Source organism: Oncorhynchus masou, chromosome 10 (genome assembly GCF_036934945.1).
Source record: "Oncorhynchus masou masou isolate Uvic2021 chromosome 10, UVic_Omas_1.1, whole genome shotgun sequence".
NCBI classification, from domain to species: Eukaryota; Metazoa; Chordata; class Actinopteri; order Salmoniformes; family Salmonidae; genus Oncorhynchus; species Oncorhynchus masou.
In genome coordinates this window covers 25,410,651-25,428,784 of record NC_088221.1, presented here as the reverse complement: position 1 = coordinate 25,428,784, position 18,134 = coordinate 25,410,651, and the positions used below count along the sequence as shown (strand labels likewise).

At 42.3% G+C, this 18,134-nt stretch overlaps 1 protein-coding gene and 1 long non-coding RNA gene across 2 annotated transcripts in view; one reads left to right on the top strand and one right to left on the bottom strand.

The window, feature by feature from the left end:
* Window positions 1-18,134, top strand: part of LOC135547407 (unconventional myosin-XVI-like) — a 161,978-nt gene that overhangs the window by 101,312 nt on the left and 42,532 nt on the right. The window contains 2 exon segments of the mRNA XM_064976410.1: window positions 895-975; window positions 7,417-7,622. Of these exon segments, the coding sequence (XP_064832482.1) occupies window positions 895-975; window positions 7,417-7,622 (287 nt within the window).
* Window positions 1-18,134, bottom strand: part of LOC135547408 (uncharacterized) — a 62,681-nt gene that overhangs the window by 14,313 nt on the left and 30,234 nt on the right. The window lies entirely within an intron of this gene.

The following is an 18,134-nucleotide window of genomic DNA, read 5'->3' as shown; positions in this document are numbered from 1 at the left end:
TCCCCTTCTAGGATGAAGAAGCTGTCTTCATTGAAGTATGGGGATTCTTGTGGGGGGATACAGTTAGCATACAGGAAGACATTTTTCTATGCTGAGATGATTTCCTTGTTTATTTTTGTCTGTATTTCCAATTTCTTTGGTGAGGTCTGTGTTCCTGCTCTTTAGCCCAAAGGCAGATGAACTCTCTCTGTTTCTCTGTCTCTCTGTCTCTCTCTCTCTCTCTCTCTCTGTTTTCAGGTCAAATCTAATAAGGCAGTAACTAGTAGGACTCGCTGAGCGTGTGTCTGTGCATGTGTGTGTGTCTGTGCATGTGTGTGGGCTTGAGTGTGTGTATGTGCACTATAATTGCCTCTGTATTGCATAACCTGCTGAAGGCTGAACCCAATGACCCTCCTCATTAAACATATAGAGGAAAGGCTTACGCAAGACCTTCACTCTTTCCCCATGTTAACAAAGACCGTAATAATAACATGACGTAACATTGCACAATATTACTGTAGTTAAACACGGCTATAAAGAAGCTCATGGATTTACATCCATTACCAAAGATGTTATAATTCAGAATTGCAATAATGGTAATATGATGATATGGTACAGTACATTATTGTATGGTACTGAATGGTTGAGGTAGAGGAGGAGGACATTGAATAGCGTATGACCGTAATGAAAAATTGGCTTTATAGATCTTGCCATAAATGACCATATTCATATTATGATTTGACCGTATTCATAGGACTGCATCACGTGGTGTCTCCAGAGCACGGGTCAACCAACTTGTATTGTTAATATTCACTATTCATAGCTCTCTAATAGCGCTATCCCCCTCCTCGTTTCCTCTCTCTCTCTCTCTCTCTCTCTCTCTCCTCTTCCCATCCTCCTCTTTTTCTCTCTCAGCTCTTGAAGAAGAAGGGAGCAACATCTTTCCTGCAGAGGCTGGAGAGGTGTGGTCCAGTTACGGTTGCTGTGCAGCTGAGGGTAAGTATTAACCAGTAGCACAACAATGGACCAAACCAGAACCATAATAACCCAAGCACTTTGCCCAGTAGGGATCCTAACCCTAATCCTAACACTCACCTCAATCCAAACACTAAAGTCATTCAATTTCTTTAGCTGACCCTGACCATGGAGTGCACTATTTTCCTCTGGTGAAATGCAATGCACGCTATAGGGAATATGGTGACATTTTGGATGCAACCCATGACCCATATCTCTGAACCACAACCAAGTACAACGGAAGTCTATAAAATGTGGTATTAATTTGTAGTTGATGCCCCACAAGTGTAAAACAAAGGCAGATCGTGTTCCAATGTCCACACCACTAAATCCAATGTGATGTGATTGTGGCTTAACATGGAAGTAGCTTTAGTGTGAGTGATGGTTGGTGGTTTGAATGAGGGCAGTGTGCTCCCTGCAGGCAGGAGTTGTGGTCTTACAAGGAATGGAGAGAAGGAGAGGGGAGAAGGAGAGAGGAGAGAAGGTGAGGGTGGGCTGAAGTATAACGCTGTATCCACCCAAGCATAAAGCCCTCTGAATGTATGAATGAACAATGAACAATGGGCTCTGTGTGTGTGTGTGTGTGTGTGTGTGTGTGTGTGTGTGTGTGTGTGTGTGTGTGTGTGTGTGTGTGTGTGTGTGTGTGTGTGTGTGTGTGTGTGTGTGTGTGTGTGTGTGTGTGTGTGTGTGTGTGTGTGTGCAAGTTTCTGACGTCACGGCTCTCGGTACAGTAGCCTACTCACACACATTTGCAGTGGAGAGCCATGTCATTAGGGAGTGGTAAGAAGCATGATGGAGTGACACCAGTGTATATCTGAGAAACACACTCTGACACCCTCTCACAGCCTTAGTCATGACTGCTATTTGTATTGCTGGTCCCTACAGAGACAACACACCCTAACCAATCAGACCCCTTCATCACACACATGACATGATCTCACTCCTCACTCACTGTTGTCTTGGCGACCGTTGACCACATGTAAGGAAACCTGGCCATATAACCCCCCCCCCCCAAACCTATGGAAGTTATGTTTCCAGTTAAATCCAGTCTCAAGAGCTCCACGTAGTGCTGTACACCGAGGACTAGGCCTACATATCTCTATAGGCCATAAAGTATAGCATCATATGGTTGAGGAACTTTCCCAGTTTGAGGAACTATCCCAGGTCAAAGAACTAGCCCAGATTGAGGAACTAGCCCAGGTTGAGGAACTGGCCCACGTTGAGGAACTAACCCAGGTTGAGGAACCAGCCCAGATTGATGAAATAACCCAGGTTGATGAGCTAATCGAGATTGAGGTATTAGCCCAGGTTGAGGAACTAACATGGGTTGAGGAACTATCCCAGGTTGAGGAATTTATACCAGGTTGAAGAACTATGCTAGGTTGTGGAACTGGCCTAGGTTGAGGAACCAGCCCAGATTGAGGATGTAACCCAGGTTGAGGAACTAGCCTAGGTTGAGGAACCAGGTCAGGTTGAGGAACTAACCCAGGTTGAGTAACTATCCCAGGTTGAGGAATTTATACCAGGTTGAGAAACTAACCCAGGTTGAGGAACTAGCCTAAGTTGAGGAACTGGCCTAGGTTGAGGAACCAGGTCAGGTTGAGGAACTAACCCAGGTTGATGAACTATCCCAGGTTGAGGAATTTATACCAGGTTGGGGAACTGGCCCAGGTTGAGGAACTGGCCCAGGTTGAGGAAATGGCCCAGGTTGAGGAACTAGCCCAGGTTGAGGAACTAGCCCAGTTTGAGGAACTATCCTAAGTTGAAGAACTGGCCCAGGATGAGGAACTAGCCCAGTGTGAGGAATTATCCTAAGTTGAAGAACTGGCCCAGGATGAGGAACTGGCGCAGCATGAGGAACTGGCTAAGGATGAGAAACTGCCCCAGGTTGAGGAACTAGCCCAGGATGATGAACTAACCCAGAATGAGGAACTGGCTGAGGTAGAGGAACTGGCCAAGGTAGAAGAACTGGCCGAGGTTGAGGAGCTGGCCCAGGTTGAGGAACTGGCCCAGGTTGAGGAACTATCCCAGTTTGAGGAACTATCCAAAGTTGAGAAACTGGTCCAGGTTGAGGAACTAGCCCAGGCTGAGGAACTGGCCCAGGTTGAGGAGCTGGCCCAGGTTGAGGAATTAACCCAGGTTGTGGAACCAGCCCAGGTTGAGGAACTATCCTAAGTTGAAGAACTGGCCCAGGATGAGGAACTAGCCCAGTGTGAGGAATTATCCTAAATTGAAGAACTGGCCCAGGATGAGGAACTAGCCCAGTGTGAGGAATTATCCTAAGTTGAAGAACTGGCCCAGGATGAGGAACTGGCGCAGCAAGAGGAACTGGCTAAAGATGAGAAACTGGCCCAGGTTGAGGAACTATCCCAGGATGATGAACTAACCCAGAATGAGGAACTGGCTGAGGTAGAGGAACTGGCCAAGGTAGAAGAACTGGCCGGGGTTGAGGAGCTGGCCCAGGTTGAGGAACTGGCCCAGGTTGAGGAACTATCCCAGTTTGAGGAACTATCCAAAGTTAAGAAACTGGTCCAGGTTGAGGAACTAGCCCAGGCTGAGGAACTGGCCCAGGTTGAGGAGCTGGCCCAGGTTGAGGAATTAACCCAGGTTGAGGAACCAGCCCAGGTTGAGGAACAATACCTGGTTGAGAAACAAGTCCAGGTTGAGGAACAAACCCAGGTTGATGAACTGGCCCAGGTTGAGGAACTGGCCCAGGCTGAGGACTTAGCCCAGGATGAGGAACTATCCCAGTTTGAGCAACTATCCAAAGTTGAGGAACTAGCCCAGGTTAAGGAACAAGCCCAGGTTGAGAAACAAGCCCAGGTTGAGAAACAAGCCCAGGTTGAGAAACAAGCCCAGGTTGAGGAACAAACCCAGGTTGAGGAACTGGCCGAGGTTGAGGAACTGGCGAGGTTGAGGAACCGGCCCAGGTTGAGGAACCGGCCCAGGTTGATGAACTGACCCAGGTTGAAGAGCTAACCCAGATTGAAGAATTAGCCCATGTTGAGGAACTAGCCAAGGTTGAGGAATGTATACCAGGTTGAGGAACTGGCCCAGGTTGAGGAACTGGCCCAGGGTGAGGATATAACCCAGGTTGATGAACCAGCCCATGTTGAGGATCTAACATATGTTGTTACATTTATATCAGGATGAGGAACCAGCCCAGGTTGATGAACTAAATCAGAATGATGAACTGGCCAAGGTAGAGGAACTGGCCGAGGTTGAGGAACTGGCCCAGGCTGAGGAACTGGCCCAGGGTGATGAACTAACCCAGAATGATGAAATAACCCAGAATGATGAACTGGCCAAGGTAGAGGAACTGGCCGAGGTAGAGGAACTGGCCCTGGTTGAGGAACTGGCCCAGGTTGAGGAACTGGCCCAGGTTGATGAACTAACCCAGAATGATGAACTAACCCAGAATGATGAACTAACCCAGAATGATGAACTGGCCAAGGTAGAGGAACTGGCCGAGGTAGAGGAACTGGCCGAGGTTGAGGAACTGGCCCAGGTTGAGGAACTGGCCCAGGTTGAGGAATTGGCCCAGGTTGAGGAACTAGCCCAGGTTGAGGACTTAGCCGATGTTTAGGAACTAGCCCTGGTTGAGGAACTGGCCCAGATTGATGAACCAGCCCATGTTGAGGAACTAACATAGGTTGTGTAATTTTTATCAGGTTGATGAACTATCCCAGGTTGAGGAACTATCCCAGGTTGAGGAACTATCCCAGGTTGAGGAACTATCCCAGGTTGAGTAACTATCCCAGTTTGAGTAACTTACATAGGTTGAGGAATTTATATCAGGTTGAGGAACTATCCCAGGTTGAGGAACTATCCCAGGTTGAGGAACTGGCCCCGGATGAGGATCTAACCCAGGCTCAGGATGTAACCCAGGTTGAGGAACAAGCCTAGGTTGAGGGACCAACCCAGGTTGAGGAACTAGCCCAAGTTGAGGAATATATACCAGGTTGAGCAACTAGCCCAGGTTGAGGAACTGGCCCTCCAGAGCAGTGGTTCCCATGATACAAACTTATATTTAGTATTTTATTTAGTTCATACCGCTTCAAACATTCAACCTCCAGCTGGGTACCCCCTCTAGCACCAAGGTCAGGGCACTCTCAAATGTTGTTTTTTTTGCCATCACTGTAAGCCTGCCACACACACACTATAACATAGGACCAGGTCTCTTATATGACCAGGTCACAAATAATAATATAATAATAATCAATAATGTTGCTCTTTATTTAGCCATCTTACATATAAAACCTTATTTGGTCATCAAAAATTGTGAATAACTCACCACAGGTTAATGAGAAGGGTGTGCTTGAAAGGAAGAACATAACTCTGCAATGTTGGGTTGTATTGGAGAGTCTCAGTTTTAAATCATTTCCCACACCCAGCCTGTGCCTGTATTTAGTTGTCATGCTAGTGAGGGCAAAGAATCCACTCTTGCATATGTACGTGGTTGCGAAGGGCATCAGTCTTCACAGCGTGATTTGCCAATGCAAGAAACTCTGAGTGCAGCCCTATCCAGAAATCTGGCAGTGGCTTCTGATTACATTTTCACAGAACCGCTTCTTCCAATTTTGATTAAGCTCTCTTGTTCAGATATTGGTAATTGGACTGGAGGCAGGGCACGAAAGGGATAACGAATCCAGTTGTTTGTGTCGTCCGTTTCGGGAAAATACCTGCATAATTGCGCACCCAGCTCATTCAGGTGTTTCGCTACATAACATTTGACATTGTCAGTAAGCATGAGTTCATTTGCATACAACAAATCATACAATGATGGAAAGACCTGTGTGTTGTCCTTGTTAATGCAGACTGAAAAGAGCTCCAACTTCTTAATTATAGCCTCAAATTTGTCCCGCACATTGAATATTAACTCAGCAAAAAAGAAACACCCCCTTTTCAGGACCCTGTCTATCAAAGATAATTTGTGAAAATCAAAACAACTTCACAGATCTTCATTGTAAAGGGTTTAAACACTGTTTCCTATGCTTATTCAATGAACCATAAATAATTAATGAACATGCACCTGTGGAACGGTGTTTAAGACACTAACAGCTTACAGACGGTAGGCAATTATGGTCACAGTTATGAAAACTTAGGACACTAAAGAAGCCTTTCTACTGACTCTGACAAACACCAAAAGAAAGATGCCCAGGGTCACTGCTCAGTTGACAGTGAGAGTTGACAGTGAGAGGACGTTTCTTTTTCTGCTGAGTTTAGTTGTGGTGAGTCCCTGTAATCCTAGATTCAGATCGTTCAGGTGAGAAAAAAACATCACCCAGATAGGCCAGTCGTGGGAGAAACTCATCATCATGCAAGTGGTCAGACAAGTGAAAATGATGGTCAGAACTTTAAACTCGTCTATCAGTTCAACAAAAACGCTTGTAAAAGCGTTACATGGTTGCTGACCATATCGTTGCATAATGCAGACAATACACAAGAGTTCCTTGGCCTTGCTTTAATAACAAAATAACAATTTTCACTGTAGTGTCCAAAATGTCTTTCAAGCTGTCAGGCATTCCCTTGGCAGTAAGAGCCTCTCGGTGGATGCTGCAGTGTAACCAAGTGGCGTCGGGGGCAACTGCTTGCACGCATGTTACCACTCCACTATGTCTCTCTGTCATGGCTTTTGCGCCATCAGTACAGAAACCAACACATCTTGACCACCGAAGTCCATTTGATGTCACAAAACTGTCCAGGGCTTTAAAAATATCATCTTTTTTTGTTTTTTTCCCCCAGTATTGTCCCAGCCATATTCGCGGTAGCAGGGAGAGTTAAGTCTTCCACAATAGAATGGGTCTTGCCTGTACTAGCCACTCAGTAGCTCAGCATATAAGACGCTTCTAGCCTTCTATCTGTTGCTTTTACACGTCTTACTACTCGAAAGTCGTCTTTATTCTCGCTCAAAAAACTCCTGTGACCGATTTTTCAAAATGTCATGTTTCATTTCTAAATGTCTGTGCAAGAGTGAAGGTTTCCTGCAAAAGAGTAATGGTTAATGTGATTGGATGTTAATTATTTGACTAGGCTTCCTGCATTTGACATTGTGTTGTTATTTCGCTCAACACTAGAGGTTCTCATTTTATTTTGGGCAGAGAAACGAGACCACTCAGGCAAGAAAAAAACCTCACCCAAATGTACAGCCCCGTTGGAAAATATAAATCTACTGTGAATCACATTTTTATTTGGCGTTCCCCCGACGGCATTCCGTGTACCCCTGGGGGAATACCTGATCTAGACGGATAAATGGAACCATGTTGCCATGAAGCTGATACCAACACCAGTGCTGTGTTGATGTGGCAAGGGAGTGAAGAATTGGGTCAACTCAAATGCTTAAGGAGCATGAATTTTAACATGAAACAATCTCTCTCTCCCTCTATCTCTCCATCTCTACCCCCTCACCCCTCCTCCTTTCAGAACTCTTTGTCAGATGTGGTCAGTAAGCTACAGGCGTGTACCCCTCACTTTGTGGAGTGTGTGCGCCCCAACAGCAGGTGCACGGCGGACTGCTTTGACAGTTTCCACGTGTCTACCCAGCTGCAGTACGTAGGGGTGCTGGAGATGGTCCGGATGATCCGCTATGGCTACCCTGTACGCCTGCCCTTCAACGGCTTCCTCACCAGGTAGGTGGCACAATACAATACAGGCTGCTCCTGTTGAACTAGACATAGTACAAAATATATTACAATGATCCATAATGGATTGATCTTGGCCTCTGTGGTGTGATTCCATTTAGGCCCCTATTTGATCTCTTTAGATCTCTAAACAACTGGGATTGGGAAATTGTCTGAAAATCGAAATAAACTTATAGTTGAAAACAAGATGGTTATGGGTCCACCTTGCCTTGCAATAGGACTTGGGTAGCTTCCATTATATTCTTCCACCTATCCAATCTTTACAGATCTGTGAAGACTAAAGGGGTAGTGGCTAGGAGAAGGGGCGATGGGCTGAAATGGAACCAGGCCTGTGAGTGTGATGGGTCACTGTGGCCTCTGTGTAGGGGTCTGTGTGATAGGGGGGATGGAAGCACCATAGGGAAGATCTTAAAGACTCTGCCTTCTCTCTGCCTTCTCACTTCAAATGGACCTTTTACGGCACACATTTTACTGCTGCTGGGTTCCCCCCCACACAAACACTCATGAACACACGCACACAGACACACAATGGTCAGGTGGAAGTCATCTACTTAATGGTTCTTCAGGTCTGTGTGACCTGGACAGAATTACAATCAATCTTTACATAGAGACAACATGTCTCTCTTGCTCTTGCTCTCTCTGGCTCTGGCTCTTTCATAGCTAACTGACAGGTCACTGTGATCCTTAATGTAGCAAGCACAAAGTGGTCTCAATCAACAACACTAATCTCATAAAGGATGTCTTGAGGAGATGGGAAACAAGTGTGTGTGTGTGGGATGGGTGCAGTGTTCATTTTGTCGACAATAACTATGATGTTAAACACTCATCAACTACCTCTTTTTCCTGACGAAAATGTATGACGATAACGAGACGAGATGCATTGAAAAAACAAACTATTACCAGGTGATTTTCATTTTAGTTAACGGAAAGACAAGGACTCCACGTGAGAGTAAAGGTCATTAAATTTGACATTAAGCTCCATTTCATCAGTTTTGTCCAATCATAAGCATGCATCTCTTTGCAGAATATATAATTCAATCCTCTCATTGGCCGATAACTTCTTTCTGTTGCGCAGGCTGATTTAGTTAATCTGGCTCTCCCACACAGATTCCCGATCTCCCACACAGATTCAATCACTCATCTGTCTCTCTTTTGAACTGGACACTTCAATTGTAACAAACTAACCTCAATTAGAAACAATAATGTATTTGATAATCTTTGCTTTTATGTCGGTTACTTTTGCTCTGATCACATCAGAAGCTCTATTTTGCCATGTGAGCTGTCATCTGTTTGGCCCTCTTGCTGTTAGCAATAGCAAGTTTTTTTTTCCTATTGGAAAAAAAATGCTTTTTGCTGAACATTAGGAGTGTAGAAATTCTTCTGGCATTGTTGGAAAGCTAATATTCTCCCCTTTTCAATGAAATCACTGTTATATACCACCCTCTGACAGTTATGATGGGGAGAAAATCAGAGCTAATGTGCTGTTGTGCAGTTGAAGTTGGAAGTTTACATACACCTTAGCCAAATACATTTGAACTCAGTTTTTCACAATTCCTGACATTTAATCAGAGTAAAAATTCCCTGTCTTAGATCAGTTAGGATCACCAATTTATTTTAAGAATGTGAAACGTCAGAATAATACTAGAGATAATTATTTATTTCAGTATTTATGTCTTTCATCACATTCCAGTGGGTCAGAAGTATACATATTTTCAATTAGTATTTGGTAACATTGCCTTTAAATTGTTTAACTTGGGTCAAACGTTTCGGGTAGCCTTCCACAAGCTCTCCACAACAAGTTGGGTGAATTTCGTCCCATTCCACCTGACAGAGCTGTTGTAACTGAGTCAGGTTTGTAGGCCTCCTTGCTCTCGCACACTTATTCAGTTCTGCCCACAAATGTTCTATAGGCTTGAGGTCAGGGCTTTGTGATGGCCACTCCAAAACCTCGACTTTGCTGTTCTTAAGCCCTTTTGCCACAACTTTGGAAGTGTGCGTATGGTCATTGTCCATTTGGAAGACCCATTTGCGACCAAGCTTTAACTTCCTGACTGATGTTGCTTCAACATATCCATATAATTTTCCTTCCTCGGGATGCCATGTATTTTGTGAAGTGCACCAGTCCCTCCTGCAGCAAAGCACCCCCGCAATATGATGCTGCCACCCCCGTGCTTCACGGTTGGGATGCTGTTCCTCGGCTTGCAAGCCTCCCCATTTTTCCTCCAAACATAACAATGGTCATTATGGCCAAACAGTTCTATTTTTGTTTCATCAGACCAGAGGACATTTCTCCAAAAAGTACGATCTTTGTGAACATGTGCAGTTGAAAGCTGTAGTCTAGCTTTTTTTGAGCGGTTTTGGAGCAGTGGCTTCCTTGCTGAGTGGCCTTTCAGGTTATGTCGATATAGGACTCGTTTTACTGTGGATATAGATACTTTTGTACCTGTTTCCTCCAGCATCTTCACAGGGTCCTTTGCTGTTGTTCTGGGATTGATTTGCACTTTTCGCACCAAAGTACTATCATCTCTTGGAGACAGAATGTGTCTCCTTCCTGAGCGGTATGACGTCTGCATGGTCCCATGGTGTTTATAGTTGTGTACTATTGTTTGTACAGATGAACATGTTACCCACAGGCATTTGGAAATTGCTCTCAAGGATGAAACAGACTTGTGGAGGTCTACAATTTATTTTCTGAGGTCTTGGCTGATTTCTTTTGATTTTCCCATGATGTCAAGCAAAGAGGCACCGAGTTTGAAGGTAGGTCTTGAAATACATCCACAGGTACACCTGCAATTGACTCAAGTGATGTCAATTAGCCTATCAGAAGCTTCTAAAGCCATGACATAATTTTCTGGAATTTTCCAAGCTGTTTAAAGGCACAGTCAACTTAGTGCATGTAAACTTCTGACCCACTGGAATTGTGATACAGTGAATTGTAAGTGAAATAATCTGTCTGTAAACAATTGTTGGAAAAATTACTTGTGTCATGCACAAAGTTGATGTCCTAACCGACTTGCCAAAACTATAGTTTGTTAAACTTCTTAGGGCTGCAAATCCGTTAACGGGATCGATATGACAACAGCCATTGAAAGTGCAAGGCACCATATTCAAAACAACAGACATCTCATAACTACAATTCTTCAAACATACATGTATCTTCTACCGTTTTAAAGGAAATCTTGTTGTTAATCCCACCACAGTGTCTGATTTCAAATAGTCTTTACAGCGAAAGCACCACAAATGATTATGTTAGGTCACCAACAACTCACAGAAATATTCAGCCATTTTTCCAGCCAAAGAGAGGAGTCACAAAAAGCACAAATAGAGATAAAATGAATTACTAACCTTTGATGATCTTCATCATATGACAATAATAGGACTTCATGTTACACAATACATGTATGTTCTGTTTGATAAAGTTCACTAGTTCCAAAAACATCATGTGATATTGTAGAGAGCCACATCATTTTACAGAAATACTAATTTCAATGTCGATAAATACAATTGTTAGACATGGAAATATAGATATTCCTCGCCTTAATGCAACCTCTGTGTCAGATATTATTTATTTTTACTTTACGGGAAAAAGAAAACCATGCAATAATCTGAGACGGCGCTCAGAAAATAAATTAAATTATCCGCCATGTTGGAGTCAACAGAAATAAGAATTCGCATTATAAATATCCCCTTACCTTTGACGATCTTCATCAGAATGCACTCCCAGGAATCCTAGTTCCACAATAAATGCTTGATTTGTTCAATAATGTCCATTATTTATGTCCAAGTAGCTACTTTTGTTAGCGTGTTTAGTACACAAATTAGCAGAGGCAACTCTGGGTCTTCCATTCCTGTGGTGTTCCTTGTGAGAGCCAATTTTATCATAACGCTTGATTGATTTTGTGACTGCAAGTAATGATGGACTGTCGTTTCTCTTTGCTTATTTGAGCTGTTCTTGCCATAATATGGACTTGGTGTTTTACCAAGTAGGGCTATCTTCTGTATACCACCCCTACCATGTCACAACACAAATGATTGGCTCAACCGCATTAAGAATAAAATCAATTCCACAAATTGACTTTTAAGAAGGCACACCTGTTAATTTAAATGCATTCCAGGTGACTACCTCATGATGCTGGTTGAGAGAATGCCAAGAGTGTGCAAAACTGTCATCAAGTCAAAGGGTGGCTATTTGAAGTATCTCAAATATAAAATACAGTGCTGTGAAAGAGTGTTTGCCCCCTTCCTGATATCTGATTTTCTTTGCACATTTGTTACACTTAAATGTTTCAGATCATCAAACAACTGTTAATATTTAATATTACACAAAGATAACCCAAGTAAACACAAAATGCAGATTTTAAGTGATCATTTTATTTTTTAAGCAAAAAAAGTTATCCGAACCTTCATGGCCCTGTGTAAGTAATTGCCCCATCCCCCCTTGTTAAATCATGAATTTACTGTGGTTAATCACATTTTTTGGAAAGCTGAGTTCGATTTCACTAGCCACACCCAGGCCTGATTACTGCCAGACCTGTTGAATCAAGAAGTAACTTAAATAGAACCTGTCTGACAAGGTTAAGTAGGCCAAAAGATCTCAAAAAGCAAGACATCATGCCGCGATCCAAAGAAATTCAGGGACAGATGAGAAAAGGGTTACAAAGCCATTTCTAAAGCTTTGGGACTCCAGTGAACCACGGTGAGAGCCATTATCCACAAATGGAGAAAATTTGGAACAGTGGTGAACCTTCCCAGGAGTGGCCGGGCCTACCAAAATTACCCCAAGAGTGCAGCGACAACTAGTCCAAGAGGTCACAAAAGAACCCACAACAACATCTCAGGAACTTCAGGCCTCACTTGCCTCAGTTAAGTTCAGTGTTCATGGCTCAACCATAAGAAAGAGACTGGGCAAAAATGGCATCCATTGCAGAGTTCCAAGGCAAAAAAACACTGCTGACCAAAAAGAAAATAAAGGCTCGTCTCACTTTTGTCAAAAAACATATTTTGGGATTATATTCTGTGGGCTGACGAGACAAAAGTATAACTTTTTGGAAGGTGTGCGTCCCGTTACATCTGGCGTAAAAGTAACACAGCATTTCAGAAAAATAACATCATACCAACAGTCAAATATGGTGGTGGTGGTGTGATGGTCTGGGGCTGCTTTGCTGCTTCAGGACCTGGACGACTTGTTGTGATTGATGAAACCATGAATTCTGCTCTCTACCCAAAAAATTTGAAGGAGAATGTCCGGCCATCGGTTCGTGACCTCAAGCTGAAGCGCACTTGAGTTCTGAAGCAGGACAATGATCCAAAACACACCAGCAAGTCCACCTCTGAATGGCTTAAAAAAACGAAATGAAGGTTTTGGAGTAGACAAGTCAAAGTCCGGACATGAATCCAATTGAGATGCTGTGGCGTGACCTTAAAAAGGAGGTTCGTGCTTGAAAACCCTCCAATGTGGCTGAATTAAAACAATTATGCAAAGGAGAGTGGGCCAAAATTTCTCCACAGCAATGTGAAAGACTCATTGCCAGTTATCACAAACGCTTGATTGCAGTTGTTGCTGCTGATGGTGGCAGAACCAGTTATTAGGTTTAGGGGGCAATTACTTTTTCACATAGGGCCATGAAGGTTCGGATAGCTCTTTCCCTTAATAAATAAAATCGTCACTTAACTGCATTTTGTGTTTACATGTGTTATCTTTGTGTAATATTTACATTTGTTGGAGGATCTGAAACATTTAAGTGTGACAAATGTGCAAAACATAAGAAATCAGGAAGGGGGCACTTTTTCACAGCACTGTATATTTTGATTGGTTTAACACTATTTTGGTTACTGCATGATTCTATATGTGTAATTTCAGAGTGTTGATGTCTTCACTACTATTCTGCAATGTAGAAAATAGTCCAAATAATGAAAACCCTTGAATGAGTTGGTGTTCTAAAACCATTGACTGGTACTGTGCAAGTCTGTAACATGTCAGAGTAGCTTTCTGAAGAGGTTCATAGTGTCCTCCAGTAAACTTGATCATTATATCTCTATTTTTTTCTTCCTTTACCTTTTATTTGTAATCCCCTTCATCCCTTCTATCACACCTAATCTCTCCGTTATTACTGGTTATTCCTGTCTGCTTCTTGGATATACTGTACATGTATTTTAGTCATTGTGAAATAGGGAGAGAGAGTTTTTCTTCCATTCGCACCTCTTTCTTTGATTCCCAGAATCATTCCTCACTACTGAGAAGAGGTGTATGGTTGAGCTCCCTCCATCTCTCTTTCTCTCTCTCACCCACCTCTCTCTCTCTTTCTGTCCCCTATGTCTCTCTATCTCCCTCCTCCATCCTCTCCCCATCTCTCACTCACCATATCAATTCAATTCAATTCAAAGGGATTTATTGAAATGAGAAACATATGTTTACATTGCCAAAGCATGTGAAATAGACAATTAACAAAAGGAAAATTAACAAGGGAACTTCTCTGGGATATGTGGGACGCCAATTTCAAAACAACAGACATCCCAGAATTAACATTCCTCAAACATACAAGTATTATACACTATTTTAAAGATAAACTTCTCATTAAACCAGCCACAGTGTCTGATTTCAAAAAGGCTTTACGGCGAAAGCACACCTTGCGATTATGTTTGGTCAGCGCCAAGTCACAGAAAAACATACAGCCATTTTCCAAAGAAGGAGAGGTGTCACAAAACTCAGAAATAGCGTTATAAATATTCACTTACCTTTGATGATCTTCATCGGAATGCACTCCCAGGAATCTCAGTTCCACAATAAATGTTTGTTTTGTTCGATAAAGTCCATCATTTATGTCCAAATACCTCCTATCTGTTCATGCGTTTAGCCCAGTAATCCAAATGCTCAATGCGCGATCACTTAGTTCAGACGAAAAGTCAAAAAAGTTATATTACAGTTCGTAGAAACATGTCAAACGATGTATAGAATCAATCTTTAGGATGTTTTTATCATAAATCTTCAATAATGTTTCAACCGGACAATTCCTTTGTCTTTAGAAATGAAAAGGAACACAGCTAACTGAGCTCTTAGCATTCTGCCAGACACCTGGTTGAAACAGATCTTATTCGCTCCCCCTTCACAGTTGAAGCCTGAAACAAGGCTCTGAAGACTGTTGACATCTAGTGAAGCCTTAGGAAGTGCAATATGACCCCATAGACCCTGTATATTGGATAGGCAATGACTTAAAAAACTACAAACCTCAGATTTCCCACTTCCTGGTTGGATTTTTTGTCAAGCTTTTGGCTGCCATATGAGTTCTGTTATACTCACAGACATTTTTCAAACAGTTTTAGAAACTTCAGAGTGTTTTCTATCCAAATCTACTAAGTATATGCATATTCTAGCTATTGGGCCTGAGTAGCAGGCAGTTTACTCTGGGCACCTTATTCATCCAAGCTCCTCGATACTGCCCCCCAGTCCCAAAGAAGTTAACAATTAACATGAAACATTACTCTCACAAAAATGTTAAAGTGTATAGAGATTTAAAATGTTAAATTATTGTCAATGTTGTTACATTGTGCAAATAGTTGAAGTATGAAAGACAAAATAAATAAACAGATCAATTTAGATTGTATTTACAATGTGGTTTGTGCTCTGCTGGTTGCCCTTTTCTTGTGGCAACAGGTCACACATTTTGCTGGTGTGGTGGTACACTGGTATTTCACCTAATACTACAGTCCATTCGGAAAGTATTCAGACCCCTTGACTTTTTACATTTTGGTACGTTACTGCCTAATTTTAAATGGTATTTTTTTTAATTCTTCCCTCATCAATCTACACACAATACCCCACAATAACAAAAACAAAACTGTTTTTTAAAACAGAGTTCTATCAGAGTGACCATTGGGTTCTTGGTCACCTCCCTGACTAAAGCCCTTCTCCCCTGATTGCTCAGTTTGGCCGGGCTGCCAGCTACAGGAAGAGTCTTGGTGGTTCCAAACTTTTTCCATTTAAGAATGATGGATGCCACTGTGTTCTTGGGGACCTTCAATGCTACAAAAAAAAATTGTACACTTCTCCAGATCTGTGCCTCGACACAATCCTGTTTCGGGGGTCTACGGAAAATTCCTTCGACCTGGTTTTGGTTTTGGACATTGGGACCTTATATAGACAGGTATGTGCCTTTCCAAATCATGTCCAGTCAATTGAATTTACCATAGGTGGACAGTCAAGTTGTAGAAACATCTCAAGTATGATCAATGGAAACAGGATGCAACTGAACTCAATTTTGATTCTCATATCAAAGGGTCTGAATACTTATGTAAATAAGATATTTTTCTTTCTTATTTTTAATAAATTAGCAAAAAGAAGAAAAAAAGTTTTCGCTTCGTCATTATGGGCTTTTGTTTGTAGATTGATGAGTAATACAATTAATGTAATCAATTCATGAGTAAGGCTGTAACATAATGAAATGGAAAAGGTTGAGGGGTCTGAATAGTTTCTGAATACACTGTAGATATGGGAGTTTATCAAGATTGTATTTGTTTTCAAATTCTTTCTGGGTCTGTGTGATTTGAGAGAAAAATGTGTCTCTGATATGATCATACAGTTGGTAGGAGGATAGCAAGTGCAGCTAATCTTGTGGGCAGTAGGTACTTAGTATCTTGAGAGCCAGGTCTGCCTACAGCTGCCTCTCTCAATAGCAAGGCTATGCTCACTGAGTATGCACATAGTCCAATCTTTCCTTCATTTTGGGTCGTTCACAGTGGTCAGGTATTCTGTTACTGTGTACTCTCTGTTTAGGGCCAAATAACATTCCAGTTTTCTTTTGTTTTTTTGTCGATTCTTTTCAATGTGTCAAGTAATTATCTTTTTGTTTTCTCATGATAAGGTTGGGTCTAATTGTGTTGCTCTCCTGGGGCTCTGTGGGGTCTGTTTGTGTTTGTGAGCAGAGTCCCCATACCAGCTGGCAGAGGATTCTTCTCCAGGTTCATCTCTCTGTAGGTGAGGGCTTTGTTTTGGAAGGTTTGAGAATCACTTATTTTAGGTGGTTGCAGAATGTAATTACTCTTTTCTGAATTTAGAAATTTAGCAGGAATCGTCCTAATTCGGCTCTGCATGCATTATTTGGTATTTTACATTGTACACTGAGGATGTTTTTGCAGAATTCTGCATGCAGAGTCTGAATTTGGTGTTTGTTCTATTTTGTTACTTCTTGGTTGGTGAATGGACATTGATTCTATAACTGAAGTATTTTAAGCCAGATCCTAATTGGGAGGTTGAATTTTATGTTCCTTTTGATGGTGTAGAAGGCCCTTCTTGCCTTGTCTCTCAGATCGTCCAAAGCTTTGTGGAAGTTACCTGTGATGCTGATGTTTAGGCAGAGGTAGATATAGTTTTTGTGTGCTCTAGGATAACGGTGTCTAGACAGAATTTTATTTATGGTCCTGGCAACTGGACCTTTTTTGGAACACCATTATTTTTGTCTTACTAAGATTAACTGTTAGGGCTCAAGTCTGACAGAATCTGTGCAGAAGATCTCGGCAAATATCACTCCGTGTCCCTCTCTCTCCCTGTCTCTCTCTCTCTCTCTCTCTCTCTCCCTGTCTCTCTCTCCCTGTCTCTCTCTCTCCCTCTCTCTCCCTCTCTCTCTCTGAGGATAAAGAGATTACCGTGTACATTCCTGCCAGATAATGAGAGAGGACACACACACACTGGTCACATGACCTCTCAAAAGTTTCCACTACCCCTGACGGAGTAAACACCATTGTGCTCTCAGAAGTCCTGCCAGGACACACTTATACCCTCACACACACAATCCATGCACACACACACACTCTTTCTATCTCTTTCTTTCTCTTTCATTCTTTCTTTCTTTCTTTCCTTCTTTCTTTCTTTCTTTCTTTCTTTCTTTCTCTCTCTCTCTCTCTCTCTCTCTCTCTCTCTCTCTCTCTCTCTCTCTCTCTCTCTCTCTCTCTCTCTACTCTGCATGCAGACACACAGTGTTATCACTGTCTAAAGTAATATCACTGTGCACACACAATTTATTCTCAACCAAATTTGATACAAGCACACACACATTTGCCCCTGGATTGTAATGGTGGGCTTTTAGTCTTTGATGATAGACTAGGTTTTCCTCTTAAAATCGTGGAATGCTCATTAGCTAATGATTACTGCCAGATTAACTCAGTACGTTATCACTTAAAAATAAGTGTCTTATTGTTAACTCATTGTTATAAACAGTGTAATATGCTACTAACATATTTAAACAGTCCAGTCACGCTGAGTTGAGGGACAACAGAAAGAAAGGATGCAGAGAACGGCTGGTTGATTGGATATACATTTTTCCTTTATTTAACTAGGCAAGTCAGTTAATTTAGAACAAATTCTTATTTTCAATGACGGCCTAGGAACAGTGGGTTAACAGCCTTGTTCAGGGGCAGAACGAAAGATTTTTACCTTGTCAGCTGGGGATTGGATCTTGCAACCTTTCGGTTACTAGTCCAACGCTCTAACCACTAGGCTACCTGCCG